The sequence below is a fragment of the Drosophila simulans genome, chromosome 2L (genome assembly GCF_016746395.2).
Source record: "Drosophila simulans strain w501 chromosome 2L, Prin_Dsim_3.1, whole genome shotgun sequence".
NCBI classification, from domain to species: Eukaryota; Metazoa; Arthropoda; class Insecta; order Diptera; family Drosophilidae; genus Drosophila; species Drosophila simulans.
Window position 1 is genome coordinate 13,187,792 of NC_052520.2, and position 18,487 is coordinate 13,206,278.

Genomic DNA, 18,487 nt, shown 5'->3' on the forward strand with positions numbered 1-18,487 from the left:
GCAGACTCCCCCACACCACACATGATGTCCTCCAAATGAAGCCGATGATGAGCGTGATCCGCCAAAGGCAAGTTACTGCCCATACGACCCGACCCGACCTCTTTTTTTAAACAGGTAATTGCAATTGCGACATCATTATCATAAGCTAAACGGAACTGAATGCTATTGAAACGGTTTTGAGGTTTGAATTTCTTTTGAGCTGAAACATATTTCTAATTAAATTAATTAAGCGAAGCGAGAATATGGCAAGTATGCAAGCCAATTAGTGGAAAATGCAAAATTAAATGTCTGTGCATTGAGCAGACTGGGGTGTTGAGTGGATGGGTGTAAAAATAGCTGGGAAAAATGGCAACCAGAAGACTGCGGGAATCGCTCCGCCAACCCATTGTCCTTGTCCATGGAGCACTTTGTTGGCCACTCCGGCTATAATTGCGTTGAGACATGTAAGCTTTTGTTTTGCAGTTAGGCGTGTGGCTGTGCGACAAAGTTAATGACAGCATAATTAAACAAAACTAACAGCAGACTAATAAAATGTTCATAGTGCATGTCGCTCAAGGCCTCGCCACATCACCACCCTATCACCACCTCACCACCCACAATGCCAGCTCCTTTCCATATCACTAAATGTATATACTTATTCATATACCTGGCGAGCATTTCATGTCGTTGTGTGTCAACGTTTGTCAAGCGACAATTAAAGTCATAATAAAGGCATGCTAAAGACAATTATTATGCGCACGTCCTGCCACGCCCCCCAAAAAGGACCTCCCAGCTCGTTCGGTTAGTTATGCATAAAGTTCGCCACAAAAGGGTTTAACCTGAGCGTAAACATGCGCTCCTTTGTCTCGCAGGCATATAAATTTCAAAATTAAAGCAGAGTTTAACCTTTGTCCTTGTGCAAATGGGTAGGGTGGGGCTATAACCCGCATAAAGAGCCTTCGGTTTTAATGCACGCGAAATTGACTTATTTGATTTATTTTCATAGTTTAAGCCAAGGGCTTTTATTATAAGCATGCTTTAAGCGAGTGAATATTAAGAAAATGCAAGGCAAAAGTTTTACTATATTTAAATTCGCGTTCTTTGTGAATTATTTATTGAGTACTGTATTTTGCGGTGATTAAAAAAATAATGCTGTGTTTGAATAAAGAAAATCATTGTGTCCACAACACTGAGAGTACACTATACCATATTTTTTTTTAAATTGCACCCAAGTGCAGAGAGCTTTCTTCGAAAAGTTATCCAACCAGCATGCATTCGCTATTCGCTCATTATGGAAAGCGGCTGATTAAATATTAACTAATTTAATAAAATGCCGGCCTGCTCCAATATTGAAATAGTCAGCGAACGTATTTGCCCAAGCGCACGTAGCCGAGATATATAAAAGGTGGTGCCAGGTTGCGGAATGATTAGGCTATCCCTTGACCGACGATGCATTCGACCAAGTCAGCCGTTCTCCTGCTCGCCCTGGCCATCAGCGCTAGCTGCGTTGTTGCCACACCGCATCTGCCATTCTTGGATGAAATCTTCGACTCCATAAACCAGACTGGCCACCACATCATCAGTGGGTTCGTGAATGCCACCAGGAATGGCACGGCCATTGCTGGTGAGTTCCTGGACAGCATAAGGAACTCCTCCGCCCAGTACACCCACGAAACCGTAGAGTTTGCCCACAAAATCGCGGATGCAGTTCATAGAGCCGCCTCCGAGGCAATCGTCGACTTTTTCGTGACTCTGCAGGCTAGCATCGACATAGTGCATCAGCAGGTTGGTCTGGTGAGAAACATCCTGCAGCAAAAGGCTCTTAAGGATGCCCTCGCCACACTGCAGACCGTCACTGCCGTCGTAAATGATCTGGAAGTGGCCGTGAATAACCTCAATGATCAGTTAGACGAGAAGAAACTGGAGTATTCCGCCATAATCCAGGTGAAGTGGAGCCTGTGGACTGACGACCAATTAAACCGAGTGGATGAGCTGACGAATGGTGTTGGCAACGAGGAGGCCGAGGAGATCATGGATGAGCTGGTCTCCCGCTATTCCGGATATCTGCACAGCTGCCTGGAGGAGTTGCAAGTGCAGCAAGCTACGTATGAGCAAAATGTCCAAGAGGCCATCGTAAAGTACCACAATGCCACCAACAAACTGACGGCCCAGGTCGAGCTCTGCGTCCAGTCCAACCTCAACTACCGGTCCTGCCGCAATGGCATCAATACGGCGCTACGCGCACTCGACTCGGCTCCCGCGGATCTGCTCACCCTGAAGCTTCAGGGCATCCGACTACTGGCCATCGGCCTGAATGCCAACGGATGTGTGGGCCAGACCCTGGCTGATCACGAGCTGGAGAAGCCCAGCGTGGAGCTCAAGCTGGATGAGATCATTAGGCAGTACCAGGAGCAGCAGAATGAGGAAGCGACCACCATAAGTTAGACGGATTCCGAGGAGTCATCCAGCAATGAATATGACAACTCCAACAATGACGACGAATCCTCGTGGAAATGTTTACAAGAACGTATAGTTCTTTTAGGTGTCGGGTAGAAGCAGCAAAATAAATTACTCTAATGCAACTAAATTTGAAAGTGTTTTCCTTCTTCGTTTATCAATGGTGTTTCTTAATGAACAACGCCAAGTTTCTAAAATGATTTCTTACCTTTAAGCAATACTTCAAAAATTCCTCTACAAGATAAAACTTAGCACCCAGATACCGATTAACTTCATCAATGGAGCAGCACATTTTTTGTGTTTGCTCATGCTTTCGACTTTGTCACAATCAGTTATTCAGGTAAGGCACAAGGCGTGGCAATTTAAAGACATGAAGCTTTAGTAGATTAAATATTTAAGTGCATTCGATTCTACCTTTTTATGTAAATTAAATAAGGGTGCTGTTTAGCTATTGAGCTTTTTCAATAGCTGTTGCGAATAATAAACCACAAGAAAGTTTGTTTTATTACGACAGTTTTATTTTCCGAAATAGCGATAATTTACGATAGCGACAATGGTAAGGTTGGTCTTTTCCGAAACGCGAAGAAATTGCAACTGGCGGGCAGGCAGCCGAGAATGCTGCGCCCAAGCTTAGCGTAGGTAGCTAACAACAACAAAGGAATGAGCGCCGTACAGATAAATGCACGCGAGAGCAGCGGTTTGCACTATGGGCATGCTACTGATAATTTGGCTTAAATATTAACAAGTATGAAATTAGTCTACTGCACAGTTTTGGCGGCTGCATGACCCAACATCCTCCCCCCGTTGGAAGCTTGTGTTCCAACAGAGTCCTTAAGGGGGAGCAGACACAGCTTGTTCACTGCCCGTCTTATTACTCCAGACGCGGTCCTCAATTCTGCAACTCGAGCGACGCCGTCTCTGCCAGGAATCAACTGCATGGCTCTCGCCAAAGGCCATCTCATTGGGGGTAGATTCTCGTCCTTAACAAGAACGACGTTGTCCACGGCTGCGCCAGGCTTTGGGGTGCGCCACTTGGAACGCTGCTGGAGCAACGTCAAGTACTCTTCCTTCCATCGCGACCAAAATATATGCTGAAGAAAGGAGATGCGCTGCCAAGAGTCAAGCCGATTATAGTTTAGGCCCGTTATATCTGGCTCGTCAAACGACGAAGGCGGACCACCATTGAGAAAATGCGCCGGAGTGAGGACATCTAGATCGGCAGGGTTCTCTGAAATGGGAACTAAAGGTCTGGAGTTAATAACTGCCGAGATGTGGCAGTTATTCGGGTGGCGGCCATCAAAGTCCAACGACGAATTCCGGAGGCGACCGCCAACTCTAAGAAGTCCGAATTGATCCAGGAACGGCGAGAGTGATGATATGGGACTAGACGAGGAAACTCTTCCCAGCGTTTTTAGGGACTGCAGGTCCTCCCATAAATGCGCGCGCTGCACCAACCGCAGATGTTGGAATTTCTCAACGTTGGAGAGGTCCGGATCGCTGTCGATTATGCTCGTGAACACGGAGTGAAAATCCGCCCAGTTTGCGTAGCCGCCGCCAAACGTTGGCAGCTGCACAGGCGGCAACGGCATCGGCCTCGGCCGCGGCTGCGTTTGAGGACCACTACACTGGTGGGGCACAATACCTTCCGCAAGCGTTGAGTGCGGCGCGAAATGCACATTGCGTTTGGCTATTTCCGCGCGCACCCTAGCCTTGAATTCAACGATGAATTCAAAGAAAGACTCGCTCATTTCACTGCCAATTTCGTCGAAGTCCAATTCCTCCAGTTCTGTATGCAGAACATTGAAGGCACTTTGCAGCTCATCAATCTGCTCCAGCCTCACCGTAAGAGTGAATTCGTCGTATCCGCTTAGCGTCTCTATAGACAGCGACGTTTGTAGCCTCTGCAACCTGCTGAACAGCGCATTGGTTTTGCGCTTTAAAAAGGTCACCCTGTTTTTTTCACCTTCAGCGGGCATAGCAACAAATCGCCTTTGATTCGGTTCAGCGGGAAGATGAGCACAAAATAGATGCCGAAAATGCAAGCGGGGTCAATGCACGCAACGATATATGTAGCAATGTATGTATATATGCAATGCTAGCTAGCTTAAACACAGCCACTATCACCGAAATCTCCACTCACTTGTCCAACCGATTGCGATTTAATGTATTTATATTTATTTATAACAGGGATAAGTGCATTAATTACTGCATGCAAATTAACACAATCACGTCGGGGTCACCAAATGTTTAGCTATTGAGCTTTTTCAATAGCTGTTGCGAATAATAAACCACAAGAAAGTTTGTTTTATTACGACAGTTTTATTTTCCGAAATAGCGATAATTTACGATAGCGACAATGGTAAGGTTGGTCTTTTCCGAAACGCGAAGAAATTGCAACTGGCGGGCAGGCAGCCGAGAATGCTGCGCCCAAGCTTAGCGTAGGTAGCTAACAACAACAAAGGAATGAGCGCCGTACAGATAAATGCACGCGAGAGCAGCGGTTTGCACTATGGGCATGCTACTGATAATTTGGCTTAAATATTAACAAGTATGAAATTAGTCTACTGCACAGTTTTGGCGGCTGCATGACCCAACAGGTGCAAAATAATATAGAGAGGCTAAAACAAAACCAACTTGCACTCATAGCACCTCCCCTACTAACAAATGATACAAATGAACTGAGTGAATTCCCCTTAAAGGACCTCCCCAGCTGCTATAAACATAAATAGTTGTATAACAATAATAACGAACAGTATAACACTGAAAGTACAAGCTCAACTGCTATAGAAGTGAACTTTTGTGCTTTTGTATAACAGTTAATTGAAAAGGACACAGAACGCGTAGTACAGCGTTTATAAACTTTAATGCTGTTATATTTCTCGGTAGAAATGTGTTGTTTTATATCAAATATAACAGATTCCCTATAATATTCAAATTATACCTCCGTTAAACTAGCATACATCTTTGTGATTCTCATTTATAGCTCATACGCCCCGTATACATAACTAACATACAGCTGGGTAAATTACATTTATAACTCATACGCCCTGTATAACACGTGTACGATTTCCCCTTTATGACTTTGCGAGGGGCACTGAATGAACCACTTGAGAATAAATATTTGCTGAAATTAAACGCAGTCTTTCTATCTTAGTTTGCTTACTTGCAATTTTATTGACTTCATGTGTTTGAATAGATTTCTTTAGTATCTGAAATTGCCTCTTAATACCTAAAGACCACTAAATCTGTTTTCTGATTTCTGTTTATTATTTACTTAATGATTACACTTTTTGTGCGCTAAGCCAAACAAAAAGTTTACACATTTCGAAGCATTGGAAATTCGATTCAGTTTCGTGATAATACTAAACTTATCATTTTGCGTTTCTGCCTCATGCACAAGCCAAAAGACAAGGACCTGTAAATATGTCCCAAGCTTTTTTTAGCCCACTAATATATAGGCTAAGCGCATATCTCGAAGGAGCTTCTGCCTTACTAATTGGTAATGTTGCACTAACAGTTCGCTGGCAAAATATCGATACATATTCATTGTTTTGCTGCATGCATCGCCTTAATTTCATTCTTGTATACCTTATTGCTTACTCTACAACACGAAACAATGGCTTAGATTACATATGAATTTCGCATTAGGAATTTACTGAATTTTGTTTAGGAATAATTTTGCATTAGGACTACCAAAATCGGGAAAGCATATTTTCCAAATTAAAGAGAACAACCAAACAGTGATTAGTGATTATAATAATTTCGTAGTTGCTTCTATCTAGCATTTTTTAAGTATTTCTTAAGTCTCTCATCCCTTGTTTCATCGGAAAATATATCAACTAAATATTTGATTCAAAATGTAGATAAGTGAAAATAGGACTTGAACATTATGTAAAGGAATTCAAAATATATTTTTTTTGGAACAACCTACTTGATTTTCGCTGATATCATTGGCTTGAGATCATATTGCTACAATCATGTGTTATTGCTTCGATTCGAAAGTGCGTTCCTTTTATTCCTAGTGTGAGCAAATGAAGATACTTAAATTCTTAGGGTCAGTTACTGTGTTGAGCATTTGGATGATGACCAAATGAAGTTGAAAAACCGCACCGGAACACAACCAACTAAATTCTCAAACTAATTGGCACATAAATGAACCAAATGCCCCAATTTAAATGTTTCCAACAATGTCCCTATCTCATTGGTACTCCACCCTGGCCACGGGCACGCCCAAGTCATTGATCTCGAAGACAATCAGCTTCCGTTTCTTGCGAACATTGGCCGATGGAATCAATTGCTTGGGTGTCGTCGTGGTCCTTGTGGGTGCGGTGACCGGGATGGATTGCTGCTGCTTCGTTGCCGTTCCCTTCGTTGTTGCCTTCGTCGTTGTTGTGGCTGTGGCAGTGGCCACTCCTTTGATTAAACTCTCATTCGTTGTTGCACCCAATTTTCTCTTTGGCTCCAGCAATTTCGGATTTTCCTTGGGCTTTTCCTGGTGCTTCTCTTTAGTCTTATCATTAGTATTTTCCTTGGCTTTCTCCTTGGTCATTTCTAGGGGCTTTTCCTGTGGATTCTCCTTGGTCTTGAGCAACGGTGGCAAAGCTGGAAGATCGCAACGCTGACGAAGATGGCGATACACTGCATCCACGCGCTGGACCAAGCGATTCACATACTTTGTGGTAGTGCGATCTACAATCGAAGGAGCCTTGATGCAGTCGTTGCCACCGAATTCACAGACCTACAGAGGATAATAAATTTATAAAATAAGTATTTTTTGGAAACTTTAGCTTATATACTGACCCGATAATGCTGCAGGATGGCCTCCTTTGGCGGCACGTTGAGGGATCCCTTGCCAGGTGCGAATTCCCACACAAAGTGGTTGCCCGCCTCGACAACTGCCTCCGGTTTACAGATGTACTTGGATCGCTGCTTCTGAGGATGCAGTTTATAGCGCCTGAAGTCGTATAGTGAATAGTATATAAAATCCTTGTTGCTTCCCTTTTAAAAGTAAACTTACCTCCGTGTTTTACGTTGAGTGACTAGATTGGCTCGGACTCTGGCCAGTTGGTCATTACCACCCTCTATTCCAGAACTAGCCAGGCTGTCATCCGCAAACTGAAGATAGTAAAAGGCGTTCTGGAAGGAATAGGCTCCTGTGTTGCGATTGCGAAAGCGCTGATTAAGTGATCTATATATATCAAATATAAAAATATATAACAAATTGAGTAAATATCATGCTTATGTACTTACCCAATGAGTTCATTCAACGTATCCGAGTAGCGTGGCACAATGAACTCGTCCAAATCCACCAGGGCCAGATACTTGTAGCGATACATGGTGCGGTAGAGGCAGTCGTTTAGGGCTGCAAAGAGTCCTTCGGTTCGAATCTCCTTCTGGCTGCGCATGCGCAGATTCCACGGCAGGATGCTGACTGTGGGTCGTTGATATTGTGTCCTTAGAACACGGGGCGTGGCATTGTTGGCTGCCTCCGCTGGTGTCAGTGGCTCCAAATCGTGGGCGGTCAGATTTCCGGGCACCAGACCCCGTTGATAGTTATCCAGGACGCAGGAGGCGTGTGGTCCCAAGGTGTGGTTGTAGAAGGTGAAGTGGGACACACCCAGTAGTGCATAGAACTCCAAGTACTCCATCAGATACAGTGCCTGGTCGTAGTTGAAGTGCAAAGGTTTCACGCAGACGGCTATGCGATCGGGTATGTTATCGCCACTCGGCGGAGGATGACCCACTGGCGATCCTCTCTTGGCACTCGAATTAGGCGCTCTGCTCGCCGCAAAGTCCGCATCCTGGTCGGTGTTCCGCAGAGTCAGCAAATTACCAGGCGGAGCACGCAGACGGGATACCACGCTCACGAAATGAGGAACTGCCAGCGGTGGAGTTCGTACCGGACACAGGATGAAACAGGCGCTGTATTTCAGATTCCAATTCTCACGAATAATCTAGAATAATCAATTTATATTTGTATAACAATATATATCTATATTCGGACTCGATTCTTTTGTATTTCATTGCACGATTATCAGTGCAACAATATCAATTGAATTTCTGTGCGGACGTGTGGAAAGTGCGGAATAAATTGAAGGGCTCACCTTGACGCGAGCCATCACAGTGGCCGAGGAGTACTTGGCACGTGCCGAGGTGGAGCTCGCATCGGTGCCATTGCCAGGACTCGGTCCGTACCAGAATCGACACCACACCCGCTCCGGGCCCCGGGTCTTAGTGGCGCCCACCACTCGCACCAGGCGTGTTCCTTCGCGACGGTCGAAGTAGGCGGAGTAGACAAAGAACTTAAAGCGGGTGCCGTTGACAACCTGCCAGGCTCCATCGGTGGGCCGTGTGCCAAACGGGAAATGGGGCAGGGTCTCCTCCACCTTGTCCGGCAGCACCTGGCCCCAGGGTATGAGCGGTACATTGACGCCAAACGCTCCGGCTCCACCACCACCGCCACCGCCATTGAGAAGCATTCCGGCCAGGCGCTGGCCATCGGCGCCTGCGGCTTCTGTGAAATTGGAAAATGCATGAGACATGCGGCGTATACGTAATGTCCCATTGTCGCAACCATCTTCTTTTTCGCACAGCCTTTTGTGCTGGGATTCTTACCTTGAATTTTCAATTTATTGTCGCGCAGCTGTACAAATCCTAATTTATTATCACTCAAAATGCTGGCATCCAATAGATCGTAATCGTCCTGCAATAACAATTTATTTAGCAATGGAATTAAATGAATTGTAAAATGAAGGGCAACCTTTAACTATTTATTAGGTAAGTAAGTGAAGAAATTTGATTCGAATTAGAAATGTTTTAGGAACAGGAATTAAATAAGATAGTTTGCTAGTTTATAAATTAAGTAACAAACTTCATTGGTTAGTCATTCTTTTCTTTTCTTCAGCCTGTCCAATAGCACATTTTGATGTTCCCACCGCTTTTTTCTTTAGCCCCAATGAACGAGTTGGCCACTAAGCCGTCTGTGGTCCAATTTGCATAGTCCAACTTACCTTAACATTATCATAATCCGGCATGGAGTCGCCCATCCGTCCGCCCAGGCTGGCACCGCCACCGACGCCCGCCCTCATGGCCAACATGCCGCTGTGGGTGCGCTCGTCGATCATGAAGACCTGCGCGAAAAGGAAGGCGGAGGAAAGTCCTTTGGTAAATTTGAATTTCAAGTGGCTTTCGCCGTTTTGATTAAAATTGCTGGGCAAATTTACACTTGCAACTTGAAGATGTTAATCATTTCCAGCTAACTCTTTATGAACCATGCAATTTAATTCCATTCAATGTCATAATTTCAAAATCATTTGTTTATAACAAATCATTTTGAAATTCTTTTTGGTCAATATTAATGGACTTACCTCGGTTAGAATAATTAGTCCAAAGACGGCGAAGAAGGTGATGACGATGAGGAAGCTCATGCCGGATCTTTCCCTGGTGCCCCACTGCTTCTTGCCCCGCTTCATGGTGGGCGTGAGGGATGTCCGGGATCCGTGGTGGTGATGGTGCTGCTGCTTCTGCTGATGCGGCTGCAGTTGCTGCTGCTGCTGCTGCAATTGGTGCTGATAGCAGGCGTGCGAGTGAACCTGCTGTCCGTAGGCGGATTGGTAGTGGCCCAGCAGCTGGGACGCGGAGCTGGCGGAGCCGACGGAGCCCCCCGGCGATTGCTGCTTGTACTGGGGGGGGCTCCGGCTATTCAGCATGTTGGAGTGCAGGGAGCGGGGGATTAGATTTCGGTCTCAGGGCGATACTTTTCCCTATGTTTCGTTAAATTTTTGAACACTCATGTGCAGTTTTTCATCGCTATGTTATCGCTTTTCCAACTTAGTGCTATTCAATTTCCATATTATGGGCAAGCTTTAGGCATTTTGAGGTTTTCGAATTGTTTATTTGCGAAGAAGCTGAGCAAAACAAATGGGAAATGGAGAGCGGCTCTTTTCAGAGAGCGGAAAGGAAAAGCCGTGAGCAAACGGAGATTGCGCTCTCAGGACACTTTTCCTTGCTGGCCAATTGGAAAGGAAAAATCAATAAAATCTGTGCAAAGATTGGCTTCAATTATTTTCTATAAAGAAGCTAGAGTCTTCAAAAATGCCAATTATACATCCGTATAATACTTTATTCAGCCGATTTTTGTTTCAAGCGATTCTTTTATATTATTTTCACATAGTGAATGTAATCACTTTGGTTATCACCTTTTCAATGCAAATTTTATTGGCAAGTAACTTTGATTCTTTACCAATTATCGTAATACACTCGGATTGTATTAAACTATATTCATTGTAAATATTGATTTGATTTGTTTAGTTATTTATTTTTGGCATTTTATACAACATTTTTACTCGCGTCGACAACAGCAGGAAAACAATGCGGCACAGCTGAGTAGCTCAAGGCGAAGGACATGCGCACAGGACATTGAATGCCAACAGATGATATCGAACATTGCCAGATATTCGCAAAATTTGCTGTCAGATATTATATATTATTTATTATTTTTGCACTAAAATTTAAGAAAATGCATTTAAAAGCTAATTTTCAAATACTTTTTAATGCAGGAAGATATTTTTTAACCGAAATCTATTTTATTAAATATTGTTTAACGATTCTTTAATAAAAAGTATGCCTAAAATATCTAAATTGGTCATCTAAAGTTGTGTGTTCGTTAACGTACCTTTCAAACTGAATATTTAAAACAATTTTCTAAATGTGTATTTTATAATATATTTATTCAACAATCTATAATTTTGTATTTGCTTAAATCGTGCAGTTATTATTCAAGAACCAACTTTTTTGAAAGAATATAATAATAGTTTAATCTTGCTTTAAGTGAACCAAAATCAAGAATGAGACCAGCAACGCTGGTCAAAATCAAAGATTTCTCAATTCAATGGATTCAGTTTCCTGGGAAACTTTTCGACCAAGAATGGCTTCCCGAAGAATGGCCCCTCCACATGTCGGATTATTTCCTGCCCGGACTGGACAAAAGAAATTAGCGGAAACAATAAAATTTGCCAAACTTTTGAAAACCAATAAATTCCAAGTGTTTGGAAATCAATTGGGAACAAATTGCAACAGGCAGAAGCTAAGAAAAAGAACGAAAAGCGAGTGGGAGTGAAATGTGTGCTTGGCCAAATGCATATCTACATATTGACGCTCCATTCATGGCATTCCACTTTTCACTTGATATTTTTGCAAGGGAATTGCGGAGTTTGCAGGACAAATAAGCAAAGAAAAAGGTGCTCAAGTGGCTGGGGCAAACAGTTTTGTTTGCTAAACTTTTGTCATTGAGTGCGTTCCCAACAATAGCAAAGCAATCGACTGGGAAACTAAATTCGGGCTGCCAGCCAACCTTAAGTTTCGGGGAGAACAAGCCAAGCAACATTGTGGCAGAAAAATAAACATAAATTGAAGCCAAGTTAATTCTGAACAAACATGCAAAACATGGCCAAGATAGACGGCAGACTAGACAAACTATTTATGGTAAAATTGAAGTTGTAATGTGGCAAGTAAGTAAATACGAGCTGAGGTAACGAAATACCATTCTATAATTAATTTCTAAATTAAATATCACTAGATGCATTGTTGGTCAGTTATTACGATGATTTACATATAATTGTGCAAATTGCCAAATAACCAGAGTCAACAAATAGATTGGAAGGCAGTGCTGCAAGTAATAAATACACAGCACAAGCCCAAGAAATCCCCAACCATTGCTGCCACTCGAGAAGATCCGAACATCCAGTGCTGCACCTCAAGTGAGATTAAATAAAACTGCAGGGAAAATTGAAATGAAAATTCGGCAAGGCAAACACAAATTCGAGACAAGTTATAGCAGCATCTATGAGATACTTTCCCCTTCCCTCCCTGCTCCGGTCCTTCCTCCTTGGTTGCCAAAAAATATTTCATTTATACAGATAGAGAGAGCTCGCCTGCATATATTTGCCGGCAAGTGGGAACTTTCACGTCGAAACGGCGCTGTGGCAGCTTAAGTTACTACCCATTCCACCCAGCTACCAACTCCCAATCCCACCGATATTGGCCAGGCGTAGGCAACTTAACTTTGATGAGTTTGCGAAGAGTTCCTGGGTGGTGGGGTGGTGGTAAAGGCAATAAGGTGTAGCGGACTTAACTTATCCACCTACTTGTGCGGTCGGGTGTGCTCAAAATGATGATTAAAATAACGAAAAGGATGACTCTTCCACAGGCAGCTGAAGATATTAACATGGATTTGAAAACTAATAAAGGTGTAAGGACATGCTCCATTTGAAAATCTCTCTAAAAACTTTTAAGTATGACTCTTTTAATTACTAATTTTAAAGGATATTTTCGAACTCAGAACTTATTCGTATAAAATATATTAGCAACATTGGATTGTATTCAACCACCATGGTGATGCACCAGCAGATATCCGTTAAGAAGGACGACTAGCATGCTTCCAGGCATTTTATTAATTTCACTGCATTTTGATGCTCTCGTTATCCTGGCCAGAGGACGAGGACAATGATGTCTGGAAATGGCTGGCAGCACTGCGGGCGCACAACTGCCGGATGCGCGGGTTGTTTGGTAATTTCCTTAAAGGAAGTGCATGCAGTTGCAGGACCATAATAGGTTCCTCCGCGGTAACCATCCTTATCCTAGCCGCCGGCTGGAGCTGTCCGAAGACCGAAGTTCGTAGCCGGTTGGCTGGCCAGTGGAAAAATATGTGTGGCCAAAAATTTGCTACACACATTTCCGCAGCAATAAAAGAGCAGTCAGTAGAGGAGCATTGAACGCTTCCCAAGGCCGATTTTCAATTGATTAAGCACTTTTGTGGTCGACACCAAGCCACATAATCCAGCACATATGTATGACCACTATAATCGATGGTTGAGAAAATGTGAAACAAATCTACAAGTTCAATTGGCTGATATAACTTTGCACTTTGGAAAAGTTGAAAGCCAGGATCAATATATGAATCAATACTTACAGGACTTAGGGTTTGTTTCTTGGAATAGTTAAATTTCTGTATATTTATAAGTGCTATTATTTTTATTATATTAAAAATGAGAAGCAAAGACTGCTGTAGTCTATGTCTATGCCAACTTAAAAGTAATCGCTTAGATATTAAGTACGACAGCCATTTAAGTAGTGTGTGAAGTTTTTGCAATTGAGCACCACCTCCTTTTAAGCGTTGAAGTTTTGAAATAAGTACACATTATGGCGCTGACCGATTGTGAAGCAGTGCAGCAGGATGTGCAGTGGCACCCCAAAGACCATTAAGCCCAGGATGAATCGGAAGCACAATTAGGCTGAGTGCCAGGGGCGTGGGCCGTGGTAAATGCCACAAAAATTCGCCCTAAATTAGAGCTGAAACAGGAAGGGAAAACCATCAAATGCAGAGACCACAAGTCTGAGACGATTCCGAGTCGGAATTTCCGACATAAATTCAATAGAACGATGGCAATAAGTGCATTAGCAGCATATTTCACAGATTGGCAGACACGTCGCTAGATGTGGTTCCGTGGCCAGTCGAGGAGCATTCAGGAATCGAGCAGCCCAGCCAAGCACACCAGACCAGACCAGACCAGACCACACCACACCAGAATAGACCAGAACAGTCCAAAAGCAGCCAGACGATGGCCAAGACCAAGCAGTAAGCCACAAATTGCATGAGATCATAAATATTTCAAGCATAAAGTACAAAATATGCAAAAGTTTCCTATTTTTCTTTAACGTTCTGTTCGCTTCGGCTATTGCCATTCCCATTGCCAATGCCACTGCATTCGGATGCAGTGCAGCCAATTTATCCTTTTTGGCCGGACAATTTTCACACAACTTCAACAAACTTCAGTTTTGAGCTTGACTAAGCTAGGTAATAATTTTAATAATTGGATCATAATGTACAAGGTAAATGTTTTCATTAAAATTAAATGTATGTTAAAAACAGATCAATATCAATATTATCCAATATTAGTTGTTAAAAATATGCTATAAGAAACGTTTTTAATTCTTTTTTTTATATAAAAAAGAATATTTGTTTATACCCATATAAAAGGTATCCTTTTCGTCCTTTTTTAAATCGCTGCTGGCTGCACCAACTGCTGCTGGCTGCGGACCATTGCAGTTGGCCAGATACGAAGGACGTCAAACGGAGTAAGAAAAATATATTGCTAAATTCTCGCACAGGAAACAGCAGCAGGAGCAGCAGCATCAGCAACAGCCAGCGGGTGGACAGGACTCTTCCGTGCTCCCTGTTCTCTAGTCCGCCATCCTTCGTCCTCCGTCCACCGTTCGAATCCAAGTCCAGTGTCCGCTGTCCGTTGTCCGGCACGTGCACTACGCCAAAATGGCAAACGGAAGTTCAAAAGAGCAAAGAGCATGTAACGATATTTCGGTTCCCTTCTCAGCCATTCCGCATGGCCCAGCGATTGCGGGCAACAAATTTGCAATAAGCAATTTTTCAATTTTCAATTTAGGCACCAAGGCGGGTGGACAAGGATATGCAAAGCGGCGGCCACATATCGCCGAGCCATAATTCAACGCGGGTTGCCACAATCGCATTCGGCCCAAAGGACAAATGAGAGTCCTGCGAGTGACCCAAACCGTCAGTCAAGCGTAAAGCGCTATTAATTAACAGAGATTCTGTTTTAGTGACGAACTAAGCCCCCCATCGAAATGGAAGCTTTACTTACGATTCCGCCCAGAAGGTGATTCTAATACTTATTTTTTATGTTACGCCATCAGCCGGGCAGACAAGCTGATTCCCATGATGCACGCCGCATATGGAAAAAATGGAAGCGTCCGCTTCTTCTAAAATCTCTGAACTTTTCAGGACGAAGACAGAGTTCCTGCCATTGCAATCCACATGCACAATGTCATCCTTCTAAGACTCTTTCCTGGAGAATATATTGAGGCGAGGAGACCATCAGCAGGTAAAGAAGTTGGTTGCCACTTAAAGTAGGAACACTACTGCAGTGACAAATCCCTTGCCGATGGTCTTTATGGGTCAGTAAAAACATATTATATTACATATCGAAGAATCTGGTAAGGAAAGCTGGTCACGAAAGCTGCCTAAAGTCCAACAAAATAGTTTCCAATTCATGTGTTTGATATTGGGTTCAATGTTTTATTAGTTTCTCAATAATGGTTTCAAACCATGTAGTGTCGTATATCAAGATTGCGTTCCCTTAGCTTCAGATCGATCCACTGCCGGTACAACTTGACGTTCGTGTAAATTCCAAGAAGTTGCGGGCCATCGCACCGAGCTGTACGGGTCAGAAGACCGGCCAGGTGGAATCGATCATCGTGGCCGGAAAGAGGACACATCAGCGGCACAGCGGTCATGTCCACATCACCGCAGACGAAGTCACCCTTGTCGCCACCGGCACATAGAAGGCTATCGTTGTGGGCGTGGCGTCGCCCCAAGAGGGACAAACGCAACTTGGTCCTGCATTGATCGGGTGGTAGGACGTAGAGAGTCCAACGCTTGGGCAGGATCGCAGCTCCACCAAAATCACTCCTCTGCCAACCGGACACATAACACTGGCTGTAATTGTACATCATTCGCGGAGGCGGCAGGCAGATGGGCTGAACATTAGGTGCCAGCTGGAATGGTTGGTCCTTGTCCACCAGAAGTATGGCTATGTTGTGGGCCAGTGGCATTTGAGTGTAATTGGGATGCACTAATGTCTCAACCACCGATCTTTGCTGGTGCGCCTGGGGTTCCAGCTCCACAGCGGCATCCCATTCACCGGCCAACAGACGAACCTTCGCCAAGTCCGAATTCTGAACGCAGTGCGCCGTGGTGATCACCGCCAGCGGAGTGATAAGTGCTCCACTGCAGAGGTAAGCATCCGCCCCGTAGACCGCCACCAACCAGGGAAACTCCCCGAACTTGGCCTCCTGCTGTTTATATCCCAGCGGTCGAAGGTAGTACCAGAGATCATGGCGTCCTCCACACGGACAGCTCATCATCTCCCCAGGAAGTTCCGTGTTCGGGAGCTGTTGGTATAAAAGTTCCACTATCAAAAACCTACTGATTTGATTTTACTTCAGGCAATCAAATAAAATTAAGTTAAACATAACATCAGTGTTAAATGCTTGGCTGCTAGAAACTGAAAAACAAACTGTGGATTTTTTCTCGTAACAATGGGTAAAATATTTCATACAAATTCAAATTGTCAGCTAGCATAAAAAAATTTATTTCTTTGCATCAGGTAGAGAATAAAAGAATTTTTTCGATAAATCGCTTTATTTTGTTGACTGATTGTAACCAGTTAATCATTAAATGTGGCCGCAATTCAGAAAGCCAAACGGTTAGAAATCCAAAAGGGATTAAAGTTAAGAGCGTCGAGTGAAGGATTGTTTGTTTTTTATTTGATTTAATTCCAATGCGATTTAAACCATTTTTTCAAGTAGTCAAGTAGTTTTTGATACAGCATGCCGGAAATCGTAACCCTTTCAATACTCACTGTATCGAGTATATTACAGCACTTTTCCATATAGTGACAATTCTCATCCAAAGTCGTTCTACTGCGATCCGGATAGAATTTTCCGTCCACCATCAAGCCCTCGTTGCACTGCTCGTAGGGAACACAATGCTTTTCCGGTCCGCAGGCCTTGAATGCCCCTAATGAGGGCACTAGGGAGCCCAGAAGACAGATGACCACAACCCGATAGAAGCACATATCCGAGGATTCCGAGTCCGATTCCGTCCCTGAACAGGTGCCTTCGCCTTGCACTTGAACTGCGCAACTGGACGACCGATGGTTTTTATAGCCTCGCCAAAGTTCAAGTCGTACACCCCGATTTGATTGGGCAAAAAATAGATTGCGATCCATTAAAGTGCTAAAAATAGTCGACATTGTGCTGGGAAAAAGAGGGGCTGGACCTGGACAATATGATAATTGGTTTAGGCGGCAATGCACTCAGAAAATATTCCTCCTCCTCCTATTAAAAATTCGAAGAGCTGCCTCATAAAATCAAAGTTTATAATACATTTTAAGCCAGCAAATGGTTCTAGCCAAAGATATTTGATAGATAGTTTTGTCCTTAAAGATACTTTGTAAAGTTGTCCCCTGGAAAGGGTACCCATTCTATGCCCAATTACGCAGATGTATCTGGCACTTTCTTTAGTCTGCCGCCACTTACACGTATCCGTATCTATTACATTCGAATGGGACTGAAAGTGGGGGAGGATGCGGATCAGCTGTGCACTGGCTCAGGGATTGCGTCATATCTTAATGTACAATCGTCGCCTAAGTGCACGTAAATTGAATAAAATTTCGACAAAGTTTAATACACCAGACATGCACATGCACACAACACTCAGAGGAAAATGAGGTGGCGACAAGATGGCATGGGTTTTTCCGGGCAGAAATCTGCAGTTTGCCTGCCATTCCATTCGATAGACAACACCCAGCTTTCAGCATCTGGACAAATGTATATATATATATATTTGATGCACCGACTTGTTTGGCTGAGATTTACGCAACTTAAGCAGATTGTCAACAGGAATTGTGAGGGATGAGTTGGAATCGAGGACCCTGAGGTGGGCGAACAAGGATGCCAGGAGGAGAGTACATGCGTCAAATGTGTAGAAAGTTAACGTGTCCTGTGCCTGCCTGCTGGTCCTGTGCGAAACTTAATTTGTTCCATCGTGTTGCAACACTTCTGAACAGATGTTATCCTCGAGGAAATGAATCCTGTTATTGTTGCTGGCCGTCCACTTAAAACAGATTTATGAACATGTCACACCCTCTTCACTCGCCATCGATTCCCCCTTGCGGTGGCAAATATTCAATTATTATGAAAATTTATTATTCAACCAATTGTGCTGGGCGGATCGGAAGTTCATTTTGCATGAATGGGATCAAAACTGTTTGTAAATTGTGCTGTGCATCCGTATGAATCGCTTTTAATGCACCAAATAATACATATAACAACCGCAAAATGCCATCATCAAAGGATGGTTCTTATGCAATTTGCAATCACAATTTAAATAGATAAAGTATAACCAATTGCATTAACATTTTAATATATAGCATTAATCGAATCCTTGTGGTGTGAA

General features: G+C 43.5%; 3 protein-coding genes across 7 annotated transcripts; 1 reads left to right on the forward strand and 2 right to left on the reverse strand.

Annotated features, from left to right (window-relative positions):
- Positions 1-1,392: 1,392 nt before the first annotated feature.
- Positions 1,393-2,566, forward strand: LOC6732192. The gene has a single exon (XM_002079285.4). The coding sequence runs from the start codon at positions 1,429-1,431 to the stop codon at positions 2,422-2,424; it is 996 nt and encodes a 331-aa protein (XP_002079321.1). The 5' UTR covers positions 1,393-1,428; the 3' UTR covers positions 2,425-2,566.
- A 3,012-nt stretch (positions 2,567-5,578) lies between these two features.
- LOC6732193 lies at positions 5,579-10,839 on the reverse strand. 5 transcript variants are annotated; one of them, XM_039294601.2, is made up of 9 exons: positions 10,679-10,839; positions 9,804-10,343; positions 9,447-9,566; positions 9,052-9,139; positions 8,541-8,950; positions 7,687-8,390; positions 7,454-7,624; positions 7,237-7,390; positions 5,579-7,174 (listed from the first exon to the last, which is right to left on the reverse strand). In XM_039294601.2, exons 2-9 carry the CDS (start codon positions 10,143-10,145, stop codon positions 6,635-6,637), a joined length of 2,529 nt encoding a protein of 842 aa, XP_039150535.1. In that variant the 5' UTR covers positions 10,146-10,343; positions 10,679-10,839; the 3' UTR covers positions 5,579-6,634. The 5 variants fall into 5 exon arrangements, with proteins under 5 accessions (XP_039150535.1, XP_044779192.1, XP_039150536.1 ...); XM_044923257.1 differs by having other exon boundaries at positions 9,804-10,444; XM_039294602.2 differs by having other exon boundaries at positions 9,804-10,134; positions 10,635-10,839.
- Positions 10,840-15,515: 4,676 nt separating this feature from the next.
- LOC6732194 (phenoloxidase-activating factor 2) lies at positions 15,516-17,179 on the reverse strand. Its single transcript, XM_002079287.4, has 2 exons — positions 16,890-17,179; positions 15,516-16,419 (listed from the first exon to the last, which is right to left on the reverse strand). The coding sequence occupies exons 1-2, from the start codon at positions 17,103-17,105 to the stop codon at positions 15,568-15,570; spliced, it is 1,068 nt and encodes a 355-aa protein (XP_002079323.2). The 5' UTR covers positions 17,106-17,179; the 3' UTR covers positions 15,516-15,567.
- Between the last annotated feature and the right edge of the window lie 1,308 nt (positions 17,180-18,487).